This window comes from Pelobates fuscus, chromosome 10, assembly GCF_036172605.1.
Source record: "Pelobates fuscus isolate aPelFus1 chromosome 10, aPelFus1.pri, whole genome shotgun sequence".
Taxonomy (NCBI): Eukaryota; Metazoa; Chordata; class Amphibia; order Anura; family Pelobatidae; genus Pelobates; species Pelobates fuscus.
The window spans coordinates 20,329,920-20,357,330 of NC_086326.1; the positions used below are offsets into that span (position 1 = coordinate 20,329,920).

The 27,411-nt window shown below is 38.1% G+C and overlaps 2 protein-coding genes across 3 annotated transcripts in view; one reads left to right on the top strand and one right to left on the bottom strand.

Annotated features, from left to right (window-relative positions):
* SFRP5 (secreted frizzled related protein 5) overlaps positions 1–21,932 on the top strand; it is a 75,129-nt gene extending 53,197 nt beyond the window's left edge. The window contains exons 3-4 of one of the 2 annotated variants that reach the window (XR_010085731.1): positions 17,737–19,027; positions 19,058–21,932. Coding sequence is in view for 1 of the 2 variants with exons in the window: in XM_063435121.1 (XP_063291191.1) it covers positions 17,737–18,089 (353 nt within the window). In the remaining variant the exon portion in view is untranslated. Of the gene's footprint in view, positions 1–17,736 lie in introns of both variants that reach the window. The other variant, XM_063435121.1, reaches the window with a different exon arrangement.
* The window catches only part of GOLGA7B (golgin A7 family member B), a 252,415-nt gene that overhangs the window by 207,656 nt on the left and 17,348 nt on the right, over positions 1–27,411 (bottom strand). The window lies entirely within an intron of this gene.

Consider the following 27,411-nt stretch of genomic DNA (forward strand, 5'->3'; position numbering starts at 1 on the left):
TCCTCTATCCCGCACAGCAGCTCTCACTCCCTCCAGGATTTCTTCCATTGATGCCATGATCTGCAAGACAAAAGAAAAAACCAACACAGACCTGCCAAAAACAATTACCAGGTAAGTGTCAGTTTAGTTAAAATGTCCCTTAGTCATAAAATGGCCGCTTAATATACTCCTATTGTCCAACCCCCATTTTACACTAACCACGCCCCTTTAACTGGTTACTCCCCTGCCTACTCCTGGCTCTGTCAAGGCCCACTCCCCTGACTGCGCTGTTCCATGGGCTACAGTCTTTGCTAAACAGTAAACTTTGCTGAGTTGATAACATATTCAATACATTAGGCTTGAGTAATCAAACACCTAAAAAACTGATATTTTGTCCTGAGTTTCCAGTTAAAAGTACAATGTATGATTTAAATAATACTGTCCAACCACAAACGTTTGACTCATCAGGACTCGTCAGCCAAGTGATGACTTGGTTTGTTGAAGGAATACTTCATGACAGTATCAAGGTAAACATTAATAAAGTTGTGGTGAGAGAACTGAGTAGAATCTTACTTCCTCACTTAAATCAACCACTGCCTGACCACAGACCGTCTAGTGGTGCGTTGGTTTTTATTTGGGAATCTTCAACACAACATTAATCTAAATATTAATAAAGTTGTGGTAACAGGAGAGAGAGATATAAATTCCCAACCTGCTTACTAAAAGAGAACAGAGTTGTCTACATTCTGTCATAAAGATGTTAATCTTTAAGCCACTTAGCAAGGAGCTGGTATGTTTACACAATGCTGAAACGTTGTCCATGTCTGGCAAATGGAGCACTTAAATCTGATTAAAATATAACTATCTAATGCACACCTGCATGTATATTAAAAAAAACTAAGCCATTATAATTCCCAGACAAAGATTACATTATATATATAAAACACGCTCTAGAGTCTCTGTGTCTGGGAGATAATTGAGTGTACTTTGCTTAACCTAATCATCTCCCAGGCACTAGAGGTACAAAATATAAAACACCCCAAAATACATTTAACATACATAGGAACCCCCACAAGTATTATATCCCCGGATATAAATGCCTAAATTAGTTCCAGAGAAATATTGGTAGCGGATGATCACCTTCGGGAGTTCCAAAACAAATAAAAAATATTAAACGGTTCCCCTAGCTCATAGGTAGCGATTGTTCGCCATGTTCGTGTGAACAATCCTACCGAATAGTGCTCTCCTGTCTTGTCATGAAAAGTAGCAGACGTTCCTTACCAAATCATAGGTGTTCGTAGGGTTGAGTGTCCGCTTTAGAGTTCCAGACACTCAACGACCAAGTACCGCTGTCTGCTTTCGAGAGAGAAGATGGCCGCCGTTTTCCAGCGCACATGTTGTTCGGTTATACGAACGGCCGTCACACAGAGAGCACTTAACTTTGTGGTTTTCTTTGAAGTTAAATGAGCCAAGGCATGGTCGGTGTCTGGTAGGCCAATCTACCACATGCAGAGAAAATAACTGGGACAAGGGAAATTACAGGGGGTTGGCACAATAAATATTGCATTTTTAAACTGCAATCAATTCTCTAGTTCCAACGCAGTTGTATACATATGTATTTATTCTTGGAGAGATATCCTGTATTTCTGACTTCAATTTAAAGCTATGCAGTTTCTAGGTAGTGTGTACACACATTTAAAGACCACTAAAACGCGTGAAATGAGTTACAAATTAATTGCAACTTTTGTGCTTTCCTATTTGTCTTCTGTGTAGTCATTTCTGCAAACATGTTGCCATCATACATTTCTAGTATGACTAGTAGGCAGCCACATGATCCTACGTGGTAGCTGAAATGTATTCAGAGAAAGTATTCGCCATGAACCCCTTATTTGGGTGATTACTGAATGCAGACATTGGAAAGTGTTGTATTACAAGACTGTCATCTTAAGCTGAACTATGACAGATTCCAAATGGGAGAGATTAAGGCATTTAGTCAGGCAAACAACTCCTTTTATTAATCTTCATTTCCTACTATTAAAGTCTACGCTGGATACTCAATCTACAGCATTGAAATGAACTTTTAGAGCAAAACTGAGCTAGCAAGAAAAAAATGGCTGAAGAGCACAAACAAGATAGTTACCTACATCAAGTTTCAAGGAAACAACTGAACAAACTGAAATATATAAACGAGTTTATCCTCCCACTAGTCAACATAACACTTGAATAATCGGATTCTGTAGCTTTTGTAAAGCAGGGAGGAACTTTATCACATAAATTAAATTTGCCTTTCACACTGTGTGCCTTGACATTGTGGGTACTAGAGAAAAAAAATCTTAATCTTTAAAAAAAATGAGAAGGTGGGTAGGGTAAAAATTAAATGGAGTAACGAGGAGGACATGAAGTTCAAGGTGTAGCATAATAATGAAAAAAGGGATATAAAATGTGGTGGGATATGAGGGATTGTTGGATAAAATGAAGGTTAAGGTATGTAAAGTGTGGTGAGATTATAAACAGATAAGATATATGAGGTATGCTTAGATTAAACAAAGGTGTGGGAAATTAGGTGTGAGATAAAATGAAGATGAGGGACACAAGGTTTAGTAAGATAAAATGATAAAGAGGGGTATAGAGCGTTGTGGGATAAAATAAACAAGACGGACATGGAGGGGGGGGGGATGAAATAAAAAATAGAAGCTGCATCCTCTTGGCTTTTTGGAAAGCATAAAGTATAACTATGAGAATAGGAATGTGTTACCAAAATAAATTAAAGTTAAAAAAGCAGAAGTCATATCTCATATCTCAGTTCAGTAGAAGAAAAAAACCTGCAAAATATTGTATCAAGGAGGCGAGCAATTTTGGTTTTATAGCAAACTACAGCTGAAGTAGGTTATGTGGTATTATATTAATAAAAAAAAAATCATTATTCTGTTGGTCATGACAATGGTTGCAAAATGATGCCAAAAAATTACTTTAACGCTGCCCCCCTATATTAAAAGTAAATATTTCATAAAGATAGAATCTCTATGAAATACTCATATTGACTGTGATGGAATTTCACCGAAATTCCAACCCAGCCAAGAGATATACCAAGACAAAGTAGGGACTACATTGTCTCTGTATTGCTCCTCCGCTTGACTTTTCTTGTCACTAAGTATCATACTGAATTGGCTGTGACTATGGGGGAACCCGCGTTGTTGTTAAATTCCCCATAGACCTCCACACTGTACTCTGGCACACACCAGTGGCACTGCCGCTTTAAGTTCAAGCGATACACAATGTCGTGGTTTACTATTGACTCAATTGACTCAAATGGTATAAGTGAGTTTTGTTTTACAAGATGTCTGCTCTGTGTAACTTTTATTTGTTATATTGTTAATGCATATTTCACTTGAGAGAGTTGAAAAAATTTCCATTTTGTTAGATGCCATGCAGGAAGACTATACATTGTTTGAAGATTATAAAAAGCCGCACTTCTATTCTGGGTAAGATTTTATTTTAACAAGTTTAGAGCTGGGACTGGTGATAACTGACAGCAATATGCATATACAAAACACTGTGTGGTCTTTTGTTATAGGCATGTTGTTAGCTTACATTGGCAAAGACGAAGTAACGACGGAACAAACCCGTCAAAAGATGATTTACTCCTATGAAGTTTCTGGTGTGAAGAATTTTCGTTCAGTTTATATTTCCGTATTTTTTTTTATTGATCTGTACAATTCATAGATATAAGATCTTTGCTCAGGCATTAACTGGCAAGATGAGAGCATTATTTTATTATTTAAATCTAAAGCCTTTGGGGTTAGTTTTTTTATTTTTTATTTAACCCCTTAAGGACACAGGACATGTGTGACATGTCATGATTCCCTTTTATTCCAGAAGTTTGGTCCTTAAGGGGTTAAAAGATAATGCATAGTCCACTGGTGGCCAAAAAATGCACTCCGAGAGCACCATGTATGTGTTAGCTCATGACGCTTAGCCTAGTATTACCACCTAAAGCTGGACGAGTTAATGTGGAAGTTTATTTCTGTATTAGACAAATGTTAGCAGATGGGTCAGGATGAAAGGACAGATTTTTTTTTCGCAAAATGCTTGTAAACAGTTAAACATAAACTGGGGAGACTGCTTTGATAACCAGTAAACTACTTAGGGTGTTTAGTGTGCCCCTTTAATGTACAATAATTTATCTTTATATCTGTACCAGTTTGGCTGATGTACTGAATACAACATATTTTGCTCTGCAAAGTAAAATTGTGGAGTTTATTTACTATAAACCATTAGGGGTGAGGAATTCATAATGGAATTGCAAATTTGGTCCCATAGTCACATCTGAAACTTTTTCAACTCAGCAACTATGCCTTTGCTATTGTGACCTAAAATTGAAATTTTATTGACACTTCTTCGGTTTAGTGAAAAAAACTAAATGAACAAAACAACATTCATGTTATATATGTGAGACAATTGCATTTTAGAGGGTTGCTCCAACCATTATTCCCACTACAACCCATTGTAATGATTATGATGTAAGGAGTACACTGGCCCCAATCCCAGTAATATAGCAAACAGCTTTGTAATTGTTTGCCCCTATACCTACCTCCCACATGGTGCCATGGGTCCTGATGCTCGTCGCTGCAGAAGCCAGACACCGAGGCCATCCCTATTTATCGGCTGAGAGTGCTAAATGCTTTTAAAGCGATATGCTGCACCTACAAAATCAAGGTTTCATGACCACTTCAAACCACTGAAGTAGTCATAGTACTTAGACTTAGAATAACGCTTTAATAACAAGTCACAATAAGTACATACTAGTTCTCCGGCATTATATTCACTCCATTATATTAGGAAATCGAAACAGTGTACCCAACTAGAAATATTGAAACTTTATTTCATTAGGAGTGACAATCTAATGGTTTTAAAAACAAAGAAATGAAAACTATTTTACATGCATATTATCATATTTTTAAATCATCTGCACTTATAACATTTAGTTATGTATAAAGAATCCCCTCTACTATCAGACTTTAGCAACAGGACTCATTTGAATAACTTCACATTTCCCTAAAAGCAAGTCTGATATTTTTAGAACCTATTTCAGACTTTGCCCATCAGGACAGAACTTAAGGAGTCTTGTGTTATAACAGTTGCACAAACTGTCCAAATAGCTCCCCGAGAACTTCCACAATGTACTTAGTCTTCACTTAAGAGTATGAACCACATTCAGCATGTGAGGTCTGAAATATCACTCTAAATGTGTTTTAATCTACTTAAAAAAAAGCAAATACCAAAGCTGTACAGACAAAATCCAACACTGTTTGGCATTTAAATTAAGTGAGTTATCCTTTGGAAGTTACTGTCTCCCTACTGGAACTGTAAGGGGAGAAAAGTCAATTATGCAAGAAGTTTGAATGTGCTTTTTATGCCACAGACATTTATCTCTAATAACTAAACATCCCATCTGTGCCATCTGTACTCTATAATGATATGCGCCGGAAAACTGGCACTTAAATACATCGATTTCTGGCATACTCGAGCAAGAGGTGTAATAACTAAAGACCACACATTATTTTTTTTCCTCTAATGCTACCAAGAAAAATTGAATTTGGCTACATTGAGAAGTGCACCGACATTGACAGTTTACCAAGTCATATTCACATTGATATTCTAGACTAGACCAAGTCTTCTAGATCTCAGGCAGTTATTAACCCCATCCATTGCAGTTTTCTTTGCATTTAAAGATTGCGTTATAATAATTAGAACCCGAGATGAAGAGCCAGTATATGACAATTTTTTTAGAATGCTTGAGGATACCTTAAAAAAAAAAAGTATGTAAATGTACACAATTGAAATTTTTCATTTATTTGTATTTTTCTTACAGAGATATTAGAGTAGAGAGTTAAAGTTTTATGCAGAGAGAGAACTACTGCTGGTGCAGTCACTGTGTCTGCACCGATGTCTGTTGGTTGGGGGGCCCATCGGGTGGCCCTCACACTTGAGACCGCCTAATGGGAATCTTCGATCAGGGGCCTGAATAGGTACCATAGCTCTTTAACAGCATAGATCATCAGTTTAGCCATGTTGCTGGGAGAAAATTAGTACAGTTCACTTACAGTTCTAACTTACCTTAGAGCTGCACTGGAATAGACAATATAATAAGCAGAGAAAGGAGGGGAGAGAGAGAAAGGAGAGAGCTTGGACCAGCCTCAGACTCCTATAAGTCTCAGTCAGCACCAATCGCATTCACTAGACCCCAGAGAAGCCAACCCTGCTCTGCATCCAAAAGGTATAGAAACAAGAGGGTGGCTAATACATATGTAGAATATAACTTGTATAAGTGTGTACTTGTGCATGTGTATCTGTGTGTCAGTGTGTATTTATGTGTCATAGTGTATCTGTATGTACGTGTGTGTGCATCTGAGTTTGTGTGGCAATGCATGTATCTGTGTGTGTGAATGTGTATACGTCTGAGAACTCAAACACCAATACTACACACAAACACAGCCCTGCATTCAATGAAAACACTATATACAAACACATAACCGCAATCAAACAGCAGCACTATAAATGCACCACTGCAATCAAATGGCAACACTACAAAAACACCACTGCAGCCAAATGGCAACACTACAAATACACCACTGCAACCAAATGGCGACACTACAAATACACCACTGCAACCAAATGGAAACACTACAAATACACCACTGCAATCAAATGGCAACACTACAAATACACCACTGCAACCAAATGGAAACACTACAAATACACCACTGCAATCAAATGGCAACACTACAAATACACCACTGCCACCAAATGGCAACACTACAAATACACCACTGCAACCAAATGGAAACACTACAAATACACCACTGCAATCAAATAGCAATACTACAAATACACCACTGCAACCAAATGGAAACACTACAAATACACCACTGCAACCAAATGGAAACACTACAAATACACCACTGCAACCAAATGGAAACACTACAAATACACCACTGCAACCAAATGGAAACACTACAAATACACCACTGCAACCAAATAGCAACATTATAAATACACCACTGCAACCAAATGGCAACACTACAAATACACCACTGCAATCAAATGTCAACACTACAAATACACCACTGCAACCAAATAGCAACATTATAAATGCACCACTGAAACCAAATGGCAACACTCAAATACACCACTGCAACCAAATGGAAACACTACAAATACACCACTGCAACCAAATGGAAACACTACAAATACACCACTGCAATCAAATGGCAACACTACAAATACACCACTGCAACCAAATGGAAACACTACAAATACACCACTGCAATCAAATGGCAACACTACAAATACACCACTGCAACCAAATAGAAACACTACAAATACACCACTGCAATCAAATGGAAACACTACAAATACACCACTGCAACCAAATAGCAACATTATAAATGCACCACTGCAACCAAATGGCAACACTACAAATACACCACTGCAACCAAATGGAAACACTACAAATACACCACTGCAACCAAATGGCAACACTACAAATACACCACTGCCACCAAATGGCAACACTACAAATACACCACTGCAACAAAATGGAAACACTACAAATACACCACTGCAACCAAATGGCAACACTACAAATACACCACTGCAACCAAATGGAAACACTACAAATACACCACTGCAACCAAATAGCAACATTATAAATGCACCACTGAAACCAAATGGCAACACTACAAATACACCACTGCAACCAAATGGCAACACTACAAATACACAACTGCAACCAAATGGAAACACTACAAATACACCACTGCAACCAAATAGCAACATTATAAATGCACCACTGCAACCAAATGGAAACATTACAAATACACCACTGCAACCAAATGGAAACACTACAAATACACCACTGCAATCAAATGGCAATACTACAAATACACCACTGCAACCAAATGGAAACACTACAAATACACCACTGCAATCAAATGGAAACACTACAAATACACCACTGCAACCAAATAGCAATGGCAATTGATCTTCTGTTCCTGACAATTTTATTAAAATTACGGACTTTGATTTATTATTGAAAAATCCTGCTGTACAACCTTCAAAACCAAAGAGACTGATCCTCTAAACGTTAAACTTATCAGTATTACTTGTTCCTCTATTTTGTTTAGTTGTATATAATTGTCCTGTAACCTATAATTTCTATTATAGGTTTTCCTTCTCATCTCCTTCATACTCCCCTATAACTTCGTTTATAGGTTCTGCTTCTCTCTCACAGTCTGTACCCTGATAACCTGCTTAGGGCATATTGCCTAAACCTCTATTTCTGTTGTCTTTCCTTATATTACCTATAATTTCATTTATAGGTTCTCCTTCATACTCCCCTATAATTTCATTTATAGGTTCTCCTTCATACTCCCCTATAATTTCATTTATAGGTTCTCCTTCATACTCCCCTATAATTTCATTTATAGGTTCTCCTTCATACTCCCCAATAATTTCGTTTATAGGTTCTCCTTCATACTCCCCTATAATTTCATTTATAGGTTCTCCTTCATACTCCCCTATAGGTTCTCCTTCATACTCCCCTATAATTTCATTTATAGGTTCTCCTTCATACTCCCCTATAATTTCATTTATAGGTTCTCCTTCATACTCCCCTATAATTTAATTTATAGGTTCTCCTTCATACTCCCCAATAATTTTGTTTATAGGTTCTCCTTCATACTCCCCTATAATTTCATTTATAGGTTCTCCTTCATACTCCCCTATAGGTTCTCCTTCATACTCCCCTATAATTTCATTTATAGGTTCTCCTTCATACTCCCCTATAATTTAATTTATAGGTTCTCCTTCATACTCCCCTATAGGTTCTCCTTCATACTCCCCTATAATTTCATTTATAGGTTCTCCTTCATACTCCCCTATAATTTCATTTATATTTTCTCCTTCATACTCCCCTATAATTTCATTTATAGGTTCTCCTTCATACTCCCCTATAATTTCATTTATAGGTTCTCCTTCATACTCCCCTATAGGTTCTCCTTCATACTCCCCTATAATTTCATTTATAGGTTCTCCTTCATACTCCCCTATAATTTCATTTATATTTTCTCCTTCATACTCCCCTATAATTTCATTTATAGGTTCTCCTTCATACTCCCCTATAATTTCATTTATATTTTCTCCTTCATACTCCCCTATAGGTTCTCCTTCATACTCCCCTATAATTTTGTTTATAGGTTCTCCTTCATACTCCCCTATAATTTTGTTTATAGGTTCTCCTTCATACTCCCCTATAGGTTCTCCTTTGTACTCCCCTATAATTTTGTTTATAGGTTCTCCTTCATACTCCCCTATAGGTTCTCCTTTGTACTCCCCTATAATTTTGTTTATAGGTTCTCCTTTGTACTCCCCTATAGGTTCTCCTTTGTACTCCCCTATAATTTTGTTTATAGGTTCTCCTTTGTACTCCCCTATAGGTTCTCCTTTGTACTCCCCTATAATTTTGTTTATAGGTTCTCCTTCATACTCCCCTATAGGTTCTCCTTTGTACTCCCCTATAATTTTGTTTATAGGTTCTCCTTTGTACTCCCCTATAGGTTCTCCTTTGTACTCCCCTATAATTTTGTTTATAGGTTCTCCTTCATACTCCCCTATAGGTTCTCCTTTGTACTCCCCTATAATTTTGTTTATAGGTTCTCCTTCATACTCCCCTATAGGTTCTCCTTTGTACTCCCCTATAATTTTGTTTATAGGTTCTCCTTCATACTCCCCTATAGGTTCTCCTTTGTACTCCCCTATAATTTTGTTTATAGGTTCTCCTTTGTACTCCCCTATAGGTTCTCCTTTGTACTCCCCTATAATTTTGTTTATAGGTTCTCCTTTGTACTCCCCTATAGGTTCTCCTTTGAACTCCCCTATAATTTTGTTTATAGGTTCTACTTCATTACTTCCTATAACCTGTCTCCTGATAACCTGCTTACCTCATTACTAACCTATATTTTGTTTATCGGTTCTACTTCTATTTATCTCTTACAACCTGTACCCTGATAACCTATTTAGGGCATATTGCTTTAACCTAAATTTCTGTTATCTCCTTTCATCTGTATTGTTTCCTTTTCCCCTTAAGTTCTGCTACACTGATTATATTGTTGTCAAATCATGTCTAAAGTTCGACATAAAGTTAACCCAGGCAAAAGTCTCTTGTCTGACCTGATGCAAAACCTGACACTTTCTGTTGCTTCAAGCAAAACTGTCCTACAGTAGGCACACCAGCCCCATCCCCACCCTTACCACAGTATTTGCTAGAATGCAAATGTATCCTCTTGAATCTCTTTACATTAAGGGAGTAGGCTCAGGTTGACATGCAGTCACTGTGCTGAACTATGATTCCCTGACACATGAAAACTTAGGCTAGATTAGAAGGAGCAATGCAAAAATGAAATTTATTCTGTGAGAGGGTTAATAATGATTGCATGTATATTTGTAAAATATTAACATATTCTAGAGTGATCAATTTTAATACGAATTATTGCACGAGTGTTTAAAGTATAAACTGCGTATTTTAAATACGTTATAACAATATTGAAGATTTAAAATGTTCACACATTGTTTCAATTTGCATAATTCAGAAACCTTGGGAGACTTAAGAATTTCACACACACACTATCAGCTTTCTAAATGAAAGATCATATGCTCTCAGGGAGACACAGTTAAAGGGGAACTATTATGATATTTTGTATTTAAGTAGACTTTATAGTGAGAGGTGATTTTCAGACCACGTCACATTTGCCTGGCTTAAATGTTTTGATTGTTCGCTCTGCCAACGAAACCTATTCAAATCTCTCCTTACTGCTCTAACTAATATTGTTAATCTTCATAAGTAATATAATCCGTGTCTGTATTTAGAAACATTTACATAATAATGATAATTTTAATGACCATTTAAATCGCTATAATCAGCACAGCATGCTGTAGCCAGTGTCAGCTTGCTGTTTAGTAGACATGTCCCTACCTGCGCCATAGTGGGTCGAGGCATGAGGGAGGATTGAAACCTCACTTACTCTAATAAGGGGGTCATATTGAACCTCATAGGCTTCATTTTTATGCAGGGGTTTAGGCTTCTAAAAGTTTGTTTAAGAAGCAATATGGTCTGTTTTTGTGTTGTGTTTTGCATTTGGCCATTCATCTTTCAAAAATGTATTGTTCCAAAAACGAATTGTTTGTCTAGTAATTCTATGTACTATTGCTTCTACAAGCAACATAAATCTCAATTTGCAAACTTTATATATTGATTTGTTCATTTTAGGAGGCAGTTAATTCTCACTGTCCTGTCTTCTTGCCTTTCCTGCATTTCTGTTTTCCAACACAATCACTCAAGGATCAAAATTTCCACTAACAATTAGCTATTGTTGAGTGAAAACTACCCCCCTGATGAGAATGCCCTGGACTCACTAGGCTTTCAGTGGCTTATAACATTTAAACCTGTCTAGTAACATAGAATTTGACATTTTGTTCCCTAAAAATACATTTTCTTTAGAAATATATCAGGTCCAGGAAATAAATAAATTTATTTATTTGACAGCCCACCACTACTCACTATGTAGTGCTGTGTGGGTAACTGATACATCTCAGCTGCTACTAAACTATAACTCTCATATTACTTAGCAGTCATGGAAATAGCATCATGGGGCTTGTAGTTCAGTCAACAGCTGGGGAATTCCTGGCCAATTATGATATAGTGACAAAAATCCCAGAGATTTTTCACAGTGTAATCATGTTATTATTATTATGTTATTATTTATATAGCGCCAACAAATTCCACAGCGCTTAGCACAAAGGTACCAGTAATGCATTTATTACATTTCGGACACTAACGTTTACAAAACTGAAATATTACTTTTCTGCTGGTTTGGGGGAGAAAGATAAGATTCTGTTAGTGAAAAATAAGTGCAGTTGTGGAACAAACCACTAAAACTGGAACAGTGAGGGTATGGTAGGCTAGGGGTCGGCTGTTGTTATAGCCTGTTGTATTGGTGTATAATTCCATCTAAATGGCATTTTTAAAAATTTTATTGACTAGATTAAATCTTTTTCTGCTGAAAATTCACCTTAATTTTAATTTATATGAAAATTATTTACACACTGCTTGAGTTGCTTACTGCGTCCATTAGTGAGATCTAAGAAATAATGCATCTTGGCAGTAAAAATAAAAACAAAATAAGAATTCTCCCCTTCAGCAGTCGATCAATATTTAATGAGAACTTCACATTCGGTTAGATCATTACATCTTATGCAATGTTAAGCCATTTCACCGAGATATAAAAAAGAGCTTCTATGAAAACCTGATGTAACATATTTGTCCAACAGAAAACCATAATGACATTCCCAAAATTTTAAACTAATAACAATGTTGAGTACATTAATATTGACTTATGGCCTAGAAAAGCACTCTTATATTATAATGTAAATTTTGAATCAATGCATCTTTATTGGGGCATGTTCGGTGTCTCCATGCAGAGCATGGAGATGCTGAACGCCAATGCAGCACACTGTGCACGACTGGCTCAGGAAGCACCTCTAGTGGTCATCGGAGTGACTGCCACTGTAGGAGTTCCTAGGATGTAATGTAAACAATTCCTTTTCTCATAGAAGGCAGTGTTTACATTAAAAAAAGCTGCAGGGACTGACTATAGACACCAGAACCACTAAATTAGGCTGTTGTGGTGACTATAATATCCCTTTAAATTACATATCACAAACTAGTGTTGCCGTGTAAATTCAATCAGATTAAAAGCAGCTGGCAAACTTCATTTTCTGTGCAAGAAAGCCAAAATGATTTGGTTTGTCATTTCTGCTTGTAAATCAACACCCCAATACAACAATGCAATTGTATCTTAATAGCCACCATATAGCTACTTACACTGGATATGTTGTAGCCTTGTACACCACATGGTGGCGCTAGCTGGAATTAAAGTTCTTATCAATGCCTTATCAGTAAAAGCCCTTCCAGTAAGCAGTTTCATGGGTAAGCATTTTTTTTATTTTGTCTGTTATTTTTGTGTAAAAATCTGTTTTTAAATATTGTATTAAAATAGATTTTTTTTGTAGATATATGTGGAAGATTCCTTATAAGTAAATGGCTTTACTACTTCTTTGACATGGAGTGCATGTCTTGATAAGTACTGCACAGTTTTGATTTCCCTGTGAAATATTCCTATAACTGTACTGCGGAAAATTCTATCTGATTGACAATTATGGGAAAGTACTTTTTCACTTGTGGAAAATTCATTTATGTATTGCAGGAGAACCAGTTCCCATTTTGGGCATGCTTCACTTGGAGTCAAACTGAGACTATTTGAACATAATGCTGTCAAAGTTTAAAAAAAAATAAAAAAAAAATAAAAAAAATAATCTGAAATAGTAATTTGCACACGATGTTTATTCAATATTGTGCAAACAATTCCCAAAAGTGTAAATGCAGATTTTAATTGGAAAGTGGAAGTTCAGTTGCCAATCTGTGCGTGTTTCTTTGTTTGTCAGGAACTTTTCTAATCCCTAGTAAGCACGAAGATTCTTGAACATGTGCAGTCCAAGTCGTGCCTGATTTTGCCTGAACCACCATCATTGCTGATTGCATCCTGTCCAATTAGAACAATTCCAGTATGTTAACCAGCAATTGTTTCATTTTTATTTTTATACCCTGTTGATCCAGTAATAAGAAAACCGTCCTTATACAACAACTGCTGATCACTCTAATAAAGTCACCATATTGGATAGTTCTAATCGGTGATATATTTAAATGGACACTCCATGCCCAAATTACAAAAATTGCAAATCACTATTCAGTAGATATGCCCCACATGAAAACATGCATGCATTTTTGTTGTTGTTGAGGTATATCTATAAACAGCTTTCAAAAACTAAAGACCCCTTGTATGTAGCCTCTGCCATCCTTCCCCTTTTTTCCCAGCCCAGACTTTCCATGGCTAGTCAATCACAGACACAGACTGTCCAATGCAGCTAAATTAAGTCTGTGCAAGACAGGTGCTCTGAGCAAAACAACCAGGAAGTAACAGGACTGCTTGTCTGATTGACAGCCAGAGGGGTGGGGTGTAAATTTTTTTTAAAGTGCCAATTTCTACTGAATCATGTACTTTTTGTAAAATTAAGAAAAAGAGCACACAGTACTCACACAAAGCAATTAAGGAAGCTAAAGTTATTTAGCTGTTTGGAGTGTCTCTTAAAGAAATACATACTTCAGGGCTGCATTGGCTTCTATCTATATTGACCACCAGCCTACTCTGTCCCTAATCTAGCAGTAAAGAAATACATGTTTCTATCTTTCTATAAGGGTTTTACCTTAAAACATTGATCCAAACCCTAACCACTTCCTTGATTACTAAATTATTTTATAAATAATGAAGGATATTTCTTATGTTCTTTGTTATGCTCACTGAAGAAAACCCCCAAAACGGACTTATTTTTAACTGTAGCTCACATAAATCATCCATCTCAGAAACTATTATGAATATATAAATAGTATTTACATTTGTTTTACATTGTTTCAGCCCTATCCTGTTACTGATATGCTGGGAGAGCAGCTCTGGAGAGAAAAAAACGTGCTCTCTCTGTCTATCCTCTACTGCAGGGGTTCCCAATACAGTCCTCAGGTACCCCCTGACAGTCCAGGATTTAGGGATTACCCTGTTGTGTCTAAAGTGTGTTGTTTTTTTTTTCTTTCTTTCTTAATAAAAACACCTTAGACACAACTGGGTAATCCCTACATCATGGACTGTTAGGGGGTACTTGAGGACTGGGTTGGGAAGCACTGCTATAGTGGTATGTCAATAACATGAAGAGAGACTAAATTAAGCAAAGAAGCTTCTTAGGTGTGTAGTGCTCAACAATGTCAGAGAGAATGGGACATGCACTCCCAATAAATCAGGGAACACCACACATTTGCTCTAACCATCGTTTTAAAAAGCCATTTAATGTAAAATATACAAAAAAGTTGAGCATGCATGGCATTTTTTTTTCCATAATACCTTATGCATGTTCTTTTAGAATTCCTGCTTTACTTTGATCTCAAATAGGATCGTATCTTTATGTAACGTAGGCGATATAGTGAAACATATTTCCACACCCTTTATCGCCAGATGACAAGAAGCTTGTTTTGCAAATCACATGAAATGTAATGTTTTAGTCCCCTGAGATTTTATAAAGCCTTTATAAAAAAAACAAAAAACATATCTTGTGGTTGTTGAGTAAAGGCTGTCAAATGTTACTTTGACTGTTCCAAATCCAAATTTTCTGCTTTACCCATTTGGATGTAGACCGATGTGTGTTTGAGTTCATTGTTGTGCTGAAAAAGCTTGGACCCCAAATAATCTCCTGCAAAAAAGGTCTCATATTTCAATTGCATTATCATTGTAAGTGTCGGAGTCTCCACCGTACTTACTTCTACATGCTACTGATGCCCACAGTGTCTGACATTGTAACTAATTACCTACAGTGCAAAATGGCCAAGGTGGTCTGTATTTAGTCTTGTGAGCACAAAGGTGATTAAGTGCAGCCAAATGGCGAGCAGCTCCCTGCCAAATACAGCAATATAAACACTCATTACTGCCTCAAATCAATGTCCTTTTGTTATTTATAACTCTATAGGGGTGCTTTCTCATTTATTAAATAATTTTATAGGGTATATATACTTAGGGAAAATGGGAACGATGAGATGAGGAAGGAAGAAAAAAAAAAAAAAATATATATATATATATATATATATATATATATATATATATATATACAGATTCTACGTGAACCTTACTCAACAGAACCACACTATTTGGGGATAGATGATAGTGCCACATTTTGCAACCTCTTGGAGAGAGGGATCGCACAGTGCCCACAGGCTATTCCCACACCTTTTTGTACAGATTTTGTAGTTAATCTTCTACAGACTTTCCGCTTCTGGTTAGATTGCCCCTCACACAAGGAACGACAATGGGTAACACAGTGGATAGGTAGGGCTGATACGCCCCATACAGATCTGCAGCTCCTGCTCGGGACACTGACACATGACAGATGTCACCTCCCGGCATATCACCCACTTGACTAAAGGGAAACCGGACACATGGGCGAGGAATAGGTCCAGGGTACCGGCACCCGCTCCCTCTGCTGTGGCAGGGTCCAGACAGCCCATTAATCCTCTAGAGCACACACACATTTGACGCCAATGGAACGTAAATTATGTGCCATGGGTGAGGCTGTGAGGAATGACCGCGTGTGGGGAGGTGTAATCCGGAATTGTATTTCATTGGTTGTAATACATTGTATGTAACTGTTATGATCTCCGATGGGAAGATGATATGTATTGATATGTGAATGCCTTAACATGCAAGACTACATTACTACACCCGATGGCGTTCCCGTAAAATTATGTTAAAAAGTGAATAATCCTATGTTCAACCCCACCTGTACCCTGCAATTCTTTTCCTTTCTGTACCCCTTGCTGCCTATGCAAATATTCAGAAATTAAAATTGTCAAATTGAAAAAAAAAACATTTTCAAGGGGGAAAAAAAATAGAAATTTATTTGCAATGCATTTTATGTTGTGTTCAACAATGGAACATACAAACAGTATTATCTTATTTCAGCTAAGGTTAATTATTAAAGCAAAAGAAAACAAAATACATTAACCAGTGGAAAAATGCCTGCAGAAACGTTGTCAAAAAGATGTTCTTACCTATATAACAAGTATACAGGTTTATATAAAATGCGTGCAAAGGAATCAGTTCACATGCAAAATGTAAAATCTTTCAAGGCTACTTAAGGAATCTAACAAAAATATGAAAAACATACGATTTTAGTTATAAATTTTTATCCATGCCAATATCATGGTATTTTTCTCCCCTCCCCCCCCCCCCCCCCCCCCCCAGATAAATCAAAGAACCTATCATAGATGGGCCCTAACCTAGTTTTACAAATTGGAGGTGATTTAATATATGTATTACTTCAGCTAGACACAGGCTTAATGTGTCATCTACTGCATATATTACACTACTTTAATGCATCTGTTTAAATCATCACAATATAGCTGCATGGTGTAAATATATGTCGAGCTAGTATGCTTTTAGTCCACTACATTGACCTTCACATTGGTCCTACATGTCAGAAAGTTTTGCTATCTTTTAACACACACATTTGATTTTATACAACCATAAACATTGGACTTCCCTTCAGGAAACATTAATAAACTTCCCAATATTTTTTTTTTTTCTAAAAAGAGATTCCGCCTGAATGTGTTGGACTTTTTAATGACAGTCCATTAAATGACGAAGGCCATTAGGCATTCTGTAGCATCAAACATTGTCGTACAATACCTTAGATAGGAGTCTGATTGTTTGTTTTCCAGAATATGATATCTAGCTATTCACAGGCTGAAAGAAGAAAATATGTTGATACTATTATTCTCTAAAGCAGCCATTAATCCATCAATTTGGTAACAACTTTTAAGCAGAGATTACATTGTTTGCTGAATTTGAGAAAATTAAAGGCTTTGCTGTTGCTATTATGTAATATTTTGGCACGTTCAACCTCTCTTACAAAGCACTTTGTTTTTTTGTTAAAGAACATAATAAATCATTTTCTCGATAAGGAAAATAGACAGCAGTATAAAGCTAGATTATGCATGTATTTTGCTTTCCAAAAAGACTGACTATTTTTTTGAATTTCTTCCAGTTCTTCGGATGCGTATTAAAGAAGTGAAGATTGAGAATGGCGATCGTAAATTAATAGCGGCGCAAAAGAAGAAAAAAGTTTTAAAAGCAGGAAAACTTAAGAGAAAAGAATTCCGCAAGCTTGTCCTTTACATCAAAAATGCTGCAGGATGTCCGTGTCCTCAACTTGACAATCTAAGTGGTAGCTTTCTTATCATGGGTCGGAAGGTGGACAATAAACTTCTCCTTACTGCCATCTACAAGTGGGACAAAAAGAGCAAAGAAATGAAGTATGCAGTGAATTTCATGTTCTCATATCCGTGTTCTGACACTATCTCTCATGGCACGGGGGCACACCTAGGAGCCTTTCGTTAAAACTTTGAATTAGAGAACTTTACAGTGTTGCCCTTTCCCAGCCTTACCAAATGGATTTTATATTTTAGTAATAGCAGTAACATAGTATACTTGGCCTAAAAAAAAAAAAAAGACAGATTACTAGGGTAGTCAAGTTGAGTAGTACAAGTGAGAGGCTGAAGAATGTGATCTTTTTGAAGAGGAGACAATGTGAATAAAGAAAAGAAGGAATAACTTGGATCTTCATTGGAAATATAAGTTGAACTCACATGTTGATTAGGAAATTAGGTTGCAAGTGGAACAATATATTTTGAACTGTAAAAGTGTTATGGTTGTTGAACGCAGTAGCTTATCATTTCCTTGAGTGAAAAGCTTAATTAGCAAGAACTTCAATAGGTCACTACTAGTAAAGGAAAAGCTTTTTACAGATAAGACTTTGAATTTTGACCTGGAATCCTTGCATTCTTATACATTGTCCTTGATAGGATGTTACGTTAGCATGCCTTGACATTTTGCATTTTATTATGTTTACACACACACACACACACAAACTCACACTTACAGATATAAATAAATGCATAAGTGTTTTTTATAAATATATAGAATATCTAAATTCTCCATGCCTATTGTAATCCATGTTTGATACCGAAGTACCTATGGATGTCAATGGCCAAATAATATACAAAACAAATGAGGAGTGCTTGCAGGACTGTGTTACAGCACACTGCTTTGGCAAAACTAGTCTGTTACATGAGTCAAATGTGAAATAGCCACTGTCCCACTCTTCATCTGGGAGTTCTGTTGACGACTAAAGCGTGGATCCTTTCACAAATGTTCTGTGTAACAGACTTGCATTCAAGTGTGTTTAACATGACTTGATTTCACTTCAAATAAAATAGAAAAATTTCTAAATGATAAGTTTGGAAAATGTGGGCTTTACTGTTATTGCGTTGGAAAATGTGGGCTTTACTGCTATTGTGTCAGCATAGCATTAAAGGGGATCTGTCACTATTGATGGTCATTGCATACTTTGACGGATCCTGTGTGGTCGCAGGTTGCTTGGGATGACAGGAAGATAGGTTTTACTTACATGAAACTAACCCTCATGGCTGCACCGTCATCTTCCTGCTGTTCCTCTTCCGCTTCCGTTGCTTGTAGTCAAGTCCCTACTGTACACTGGAGAATACCGCAAGACCACGGGAGCTTCCATAGATCGATGCCTGAATCCCACATTCATGATGGCTGCTTTGATAAGACAAAAGTTACTGTGGAGCTCTGCCTTTTGTCAGCTTCATGCTTGTCCACGAGACTAAGTAGCCCCTACTTTGTCTTGTAATATCTGTAGATTGCATGCGAATTTCAGTGAAATTTTAATGCAGTCTGGATCAGTATTTCATAACAAATATATCTTTAAGAAATACTGAATGTTAACAGATCTGCTTTAAAGAATAGTAACATGATGAACTAGAGTGGTTCAGTCACCCCTCTAAGTGATGCAACAGATTCCCACAACTCTTAGCGTGTACACACAATCTTGGAATTGTGAAATACTGAAGACATCATTGACAGTAGGGGTTATTCATGAAAGGAATATTAATTAAGAATTCAAAGTAAATTTCAAATTTAAGTTTAAAATAGTGAACTGTAAAAATTATCTAAGTTAGCTATACTTCCAGTTCAGCTACTCCGACCTTAAAAAGACACTATAGTCACCAAAACAACTTTAGCTTAATTAAGCAGTTTTTGTGAATAGATAATGCATCTGAAGTCTCACTGCCAATTAGGAATTAAATCACTTTTTTTCTGTTAATAAAGCCTTAGCCACACCTTCTCTGACTGTGACTGAGACAGCCTGCATGAAATTTTTTTTTTGTTTGTTTTCAATCAGATGTAACTTATTTTTAATGTTTTATGTCCTATTCTGTAATTTGAGTTTTAATCACATACAGGAGGCTCCTGCAAGGTCTAGCAAGCTATTAACTGAGCAGGAGATAAGAAATTCTATTATTAACAGAATTTGCAATAAAGGAAGTGTAAACATTAGATGACTCTTTACAGGAAATGTTTAGGAAGCCTGTGCAAGTTACTTGCAAGGAGGAGTGACTAGGGCTACTAAATGGCAGAGAATTGAGCAGTGATTTAACTCCTAAATGGCAGAGAATTGAGCAGTGAGACTGCAGAGGCATAATCTATACACCAAAACCGCCCATCAAGCTAAAGTTGTTGGTGACTATAGTGTCCCTTTAAATTGTAAATTTACTTTGATTTATCACTTTAGTAATTATTATTATTATTATTATTTATAAAGCGCCAACAAGTTCCGTGACGCTGTACAATGGGTGGACTAACAGACATGTATTTGTAACCAGACAAGTTTGACGCACACGAACATGGAGGGATGGAGGGCCCTGCTCAATAAGCTTACATGTTAGAAGGAGTGGGGTAAAGTGACACAAAAGGTAAGGGTAGGGTAGAAAAGTAGGTTGCAAGGATAGTGTTCATTGGGGGCTTAGTGTTTTGTTTTGATGACAGTTTCAGGAGAGGAATCAGGGTACGGGGAGGGAAAGCTCTTCACTGTTTAATAGATATGCTTTCGTAAAGAAGTAAATTTTCTAAGATTTTTTGAAGGAGTGGAGACTGGATGAGAGTCTAACAGAGAAGGGAAAGGTGTTCCATAGGAATGGTGCAACCCTAGAGAAGTCTTTTAGGTGAGCATCAGAGATAGGAGTACGTACAGAGCTTAGACGTAGGTCTCCGGCATAATTAACCCTGTCTATCTACTCCAAGCCCAATTCTGTGTGTATAGTGTGCAGTGAAAAGATTATATATCAATCTGGTGAGTTTGTCTTTTACAGGTTTTGTGGGTAACATGTCCACTTTAATGAAATCATAGTCCTACAATACATATTAATATCATGCAGCAATGCTCATCGTACGTCCTTGTTAAAGCTAGCATTTTTCAAAACAGTTAATAGATATTGATAAAGTTGTTTGTGTATCATGACATTTGAATAGTGTATAAAAATAAGTTTTTCAAACTATAAAAAAAATAATTAGAAATAAGAAAAAAATATAAAGCTCTATTGGGGCCAATCCCAGTCTACATGATATTCAAACAGATTGTAAATGTGATGAGCTACTTTGCTTCAATTCATTTTCTAATTCCACGGGGTACAACAGAGAAATGTTCCACAACGTAAAGCATTATTTCCAAATCAACAGAGGAGAGAGTGAACTATGAATATCTGAATTATAATATATAAAAGTAATAAAATATCAAAATGGAATGGATTCAACTGGCTATGCTTATCTCCATATACTTCAATAAGTCGATTGTTCTTTGGTAATTTGCTTCCGCAATGAAAAAAAAAAACATTAATCTGTAAGATCAGAACACAAAGACTTTTCTCCATTGTTCTCAAGCAGGACCTCTTAACTCAACGTATTACTAAAACATTAGGATTTGCATAAATAGAAACAAAATCAACCAGGTTTTAGTTTGATTCTTACATTTTACTGTATTCATTTCACACTCACACACACCTTATTTGTTTGTTTTGCTCTTTTTTATTTTGGTATAAACAGGTTAAATTGTGTGCGAAACACGACAGTCACATCATGGACTAAATGGCCTGTCACTGCTGAATTGTTGGTGCTGGGAAGCCATAGCTTGACTATTTCAAAAGTAGTACACGTTTTGCCTTGTTTATGTTTTTTTGCAGGTTGCTACAGTGCATATGCATTCTGAATGAAATATATTAATAGCATAAATAATGTATCCATCACTTTACTTTGATAATATGTATGATTCTGTCTATGAAGATATTGTTCAGGTGCTATTTAATAAAGTAAATATACAAATTATATTTTCCTACTCTGTTATCCCTTTGCATCATACATTATATGGCACATATGGCATTTATGGGTTTATTATTTTTACTCGAGTAAACATGGACTGGCTGGCAAGGGTGGTATGTGGACTGGTAGCTGTTTTAATTCCAGATATGCCCCACACAGGTGTCTGAAATGAGAAACATGCAGGGATATAATTTTTACCAATTCATTTTTTACTAAATCCCAATTTTCATAAGTTTGAGCTTGTTTAAGTAGCCCGTGTGATAAAATTGTTTTGAGCTGACATGTAGCTGGGCTTATTAGAAACCTGACATTTAGTCTTCTGTCATTTGAAATGCAGTAGTTTGACCACATGGACAATATGTCCTAGTTAATTGTTGTCCAGGGCAAATAACTGAGTTCAAAGTAAGGGAGTCTTTTCAATGTGTCGCTTGGCTTGACCCAAAAATCTTCAAATCTCCGGAAAACTTCAGGGACTACTTCTATGTGGTTGGTAGTACCCCCTTTTCAGCAGGTACAAATTAAAACTGTCCCGCTAAAAAATGTATGGCTATTAAAAGACATCCCTGAAAAAGTTAATGTAGAAACCATTGAGTGAAAATCAGATTGGCAAAAATTTTACCAGCAGTTTCTACATTAACTTTTTCAGGGGTGTCCTACAATGGCCATAGTTTTTGAGCTAAAATACCATTGCCAGAACTGGACCAGTTTTTTTTTTTTTTTTTTTACCAGTAGGTAAACTAAATTTGCAATGAGGAAATCAGGCTGTAAGTAATTGCACCATTTAAAATAAAAATTCAGTTATCTCACATGGCGTTTGGATATATTTTATTGGAAACCATTCAAATTAGTTTAAATGAAAATGAAAAATGATGCTTGCCACTTCAGTTTTTAAATCAATACAAGATGATTTTTTTTTCTTCCAAGTAACGTACAAGACCCAAGAGATTGCCCGTGCCAAAAATATCACTGCTGGTGTTTATCTAAGAAGTCATTTTTCACAAAACACTTTGTGGAGCCCAAAGGCCTAGTTCACTTTCAGAAACATCAGAAATCAAAATACTAACTTCCAATGGTGACAAGAGATGATATTAAGAAGTCTTATTTGACACAAGGAATTTCTTTGAATCCTATATTTATCTTTTAAGACTCCTCAAGGTGTTAAGAAAATACTAGCGAAACTTAGTGATTTTATTGTGTATTTCAAATTTACTGCTACATAGTTTGTCATTGACTCACTATGTAACTCTGTCTAGCATGCAAATAGAACAAATTAGATTAAGTATTAAGATTTATTCTTGCTGGTGTAACTTTTAATTATTTTTGAGTTTTAAACACTAAACCCGTTAAGAAAGCTATCTTTAATAAAAACAAAACACCCCACTGTAATGTCATCTATGCACTAAAATGTACATAGAAGACTACTACTCTATTCGAAAGTTATAAAGATAACTGAGTATATCACACGAGTATATCACATCTATATAGAGTTAATTGTTGCAGTTAAATAATATAATAAACTTGGCCTAATTGTTTAGATTTTTGCTTTGCAGTCCGTAAACACAACCATTGTTTTATTTAGCACAGAGTTTCTCTATGTGGATGCGAATAACTCCAAAAAACAGCGAGAATATTCTGGGTTTTCTTACATGAAATTTGTTGTCTGGGAAGGAAAAACATGAACATTTGATGATATGAGAAGACTCCAAAAACCTACTCTGCTACAAGTACTCAAGAATAGTGATGTTGCGAACATAAATTTTAGGTTCGCGAACGGCGAACGCGAACTTCCGCAAATGTTCGCGAACGGGCAAACTGAGCAAACAGCCATAGACTTCAATGGGCAGGCAAATTTTAAAACCCACAGGGACTCTTTCTGGCCACAATAGTGATGGAAAAGTTGTTTCAAGGGGACTAACACCTGGACTGTGGCATGACGGAGGGGGATCCATGGCAAAACTACATATTCCATGGAAAATTACATAGTTGATGCAGAGTCTGGTTTTAATCCATAAAGGGCATTAATCACCTAACATTCCTAAATTGTTTGGAATAACCTGCTTTAAAACATCAGGTATGATGTTGTATCGATCAGGTAGTGTGAGGGTTACGCCCGCTTCACAGTGACAGACCAAACTCCCCGTTTAACGCACCGCAAACAACCGCAAACAGTCCATTTGCACAACCGCAAACTCCCCATTTGCACAAGGTTGGATACCAAGCTAGCCATGTCCCATTCTTGGTCCTCACTGATGTCATTGAAGGTCTCTTCCTCCACCCAGCCAAGTACAACACCAAGGGTCCCCGAAAGGTGACAACAAGCCCCCTGGGACGCCTGCTGTGTTTGGTCTTCCACCTCCTCAAAGCCACCTTCCTCCTCTGACTCCTCTTCTTCAGACTCCTCTCTCTGCGTTGCCTCTCTCTGTGTTATTATAAGGTGTGTTAAGTAGTACTATTCCTATCAGTTTAATCCCTGTTACGTCCCCTATCAGGGGACATGTATATACGGCATCGATTTTAGGAACCGGGAGATGGAAAATGATGCTTGGTCGGTCCTCCTACTTCAAATTTGGGGCACTGCCCGTGCAATCTAATGTGCCACCAGATAGGAGTGGTGTGTTAAGTAGTACTGTTCCTATCAGTTTAATCCCTGTTACGTCCCCTATCAGGAGACGTGTATATAAGGCATCGATTTTAGGAAGCGGGTGATGGAAAAACATGCTTGGTCGGTCCTCCTACTTCAAATTTGGGGCACTGCGCGTGCAATCTAATGTGCCACCAGATAGGAGTGGTGTGTTAAGTAGTACTATTCCTATCAGTTTAATCCATGTTACGTCCCCTGTCAGGGGACATGTATATAAGGCATCGATTTTAGGAAGCGGGAGATTGAAAAAGATGCTTGGTTGGTCCGCCTACTTCAAATTTGGGGCACTGCGCGTGCAATCTAATGTGCCACCAGATAGGAGTGGTGTGTTAAGTAGTACTATTCTTATCAGTTTAATCCCTGTTACGTCCCCTATCAGGGGACGTGTATATAAGGCATCGATTTTAGGAAGCGGGAGATGGAAAAACATGCTTGGTCGGTCCTCCTACTTCAAATTTAGGGCACTGTGCATGCAATCTAATGTGCCACCAGATAGGAGTGGTGTGTTAAGTAGTACTATTCCTATCAGTTTAATCCCTGTTACGTCCCCTATCAGGGGACGTGTATATAAGGCATCGATTTTAGGAAGCGGGAGATGGAAAAACATGATTGGTCGGTCCTCCTACTTCAAATTTGGGGCAGTGCACGTGCAATCTAATGTGCCACCAGATAGGAGTGGTGTGTTAAGTAGTCCCCCTCATCAGGCCTTTTTTAGTCGAATGTATCGCCCACTGTCAGTCCCTTTAGGATCCATCCCTCATTCATCTTAATAAAGGTGAGGTAATCTAGACTTTTTTGACCTAGGCGACTTCTCTTCTCAGTGACAATACCTCCTGCTGCACTGAAGGTCCTTTCTGACAGGACACTTGAAGCAGGGCAGGCCGGAAGTTCTATCGCAAATTGGGATATATCAGACCACAGGTCAAGCCTGCACACCCAGTAGTCAAAGGGTTCATTGCTCCTCAGGGTGTCGATATCTGCAGTTAAGGCGAGGTAGTCTACTACCTGTCGGTCGAGTCGTTCTCTGAGGGTGGACCCCGAAGGGCTGTGGCGATGCGTAGGACTTAAAAATCTCCGCATGTCCTTCATCAACAACACGTCTGTAAAGCGTCCTGTCCTTGCCAGCGTGGTCGTGGGAGGAGGAGGATTACTTTCACCTCTTCCCCTGTTAGATTCCCGTTGTGCTGTGACATCACCCTTATAGGCTGTGTAAAGAATACTTTTTAATTGATTTTGGAACTGCTGCATCCTTTCCGACTTGCCGTAATTCGGTAACATTTCAGGCACTTTCTGCTTATACAGGGGGTCTAGTAGCGTGGACACCCAGTACAGGTCGTTCTCCTTCAGCCTTTTTATCCGAGGGTCTCTCAACAGGCACGACAGCATGAAAGACCCCATTTGCACAAGGTTGGATGCCGAGCTACTTATGTCCTGTTCCTCGTCCTCAGTGATTTCTCTGAAGGTATTTTCATCCCCCCAGCCACGTACAACACCACGGGTACCAGATAGGGGACAACGAGCACCCTGGGATGCCTGTTGTGGTTGGTCTTCCTCCTCCTCCTCAAAGCCACATTCCTCCTCTGACTCCTCTTCCCCACAATCTTCTTCCAGCATTGCCGCAAATCCAGCAAGCGATACTGATAAGGCTGGTGGTGATGGTGACCACAACTCTTCCTCTTTACGCTCTTCTACGGTCTGATCCAGCACTCTTCGAAGGGCACGCTCCAGGAAGAAAACAAATGGTATGATGTCGCTGATGGTGCCTTCGGTTCGACTGACTAGGTTTGTCACCTCCTCAAAAGGACGCATGAGCCTACAGGCATTGCGCATGAGCGTCCAGTAACGTGGCAAAAAAATTCCCAGCACCGCAGAGGCTGTCCTAGCACCCCGGTCATACAAATACTTGTTAATGGCTTTTTCTTGTTGGAGCAGGCGGTCGAACATTAGGAGTGTTGAATTCCAACGTGTCGGGCTGTCGCAAATCAAGCGCCTCACTGGCATGTTGTTTCGCCGCTGGATATCGGAAAAGTGCGCCATGGCCGTGTAGGAACGCCTGAAATGGCCACACACCTTCCTGGCCTGCTTAAGGACGTCCTGTAAGCCTGGGTACTTATGCACAAAGCGTTGTACGATCAGATTACACACATGTGCCATGCACGGTACATGTGTCAACTTGCCCAAATGCAATGCCGCCAACAAACTTCTTCCGTTGTCACAAACCACTTTGCCGATCTCCAGTTGGTGCGGAGTCAGCCACTGATCCACCTGTGCGTTCAGGACGGACAGGAATGCTGGTCCGGTGTGACTCTCTGCTTTCAGGCAAGTCAACCCCAAGACTGCGTGGCACTGCCGTATCCGGGATGTGGAACAGTACCTGGGGAGCTGGGGGGGTGCCGTTGATGTGGAGCAAGACGCAGCAGCAGAAGAGGACTCAGCCGAGGAGGTTATGGAAGAGGATGGAGTAGGAGGAGTAAAGAAGGTGGCAGCAGGCCTGCCTGAAAGTCGTGGTGGTGTCACCAACTCCTCTGCAGAGCCACGCATTCCATGCTTGGCAGCCGTCAGCAGGTTTACCCAATGCGCAGTGTAGGTGATATACCTGCCCTGACCATGCTTTGCAGACCAGGTATCAGTGGTCAGATGGACCCTTGCCCCAACACTGTGTGTCAGACATGCCATTACTTCCTTTTGCACAATCGAGTACAGGTTGGGGATTGCCTTTTGTGCAAAGAAAATTCGTCCGGGTACCTTCCACTGCGGTATCCCAATAGCCACAAATTTTTTGAACACCTCAGACTCCACCAGCTTGTATGGTAAAAGCTGGCGGGCTAATAGTTCAGACAAGCC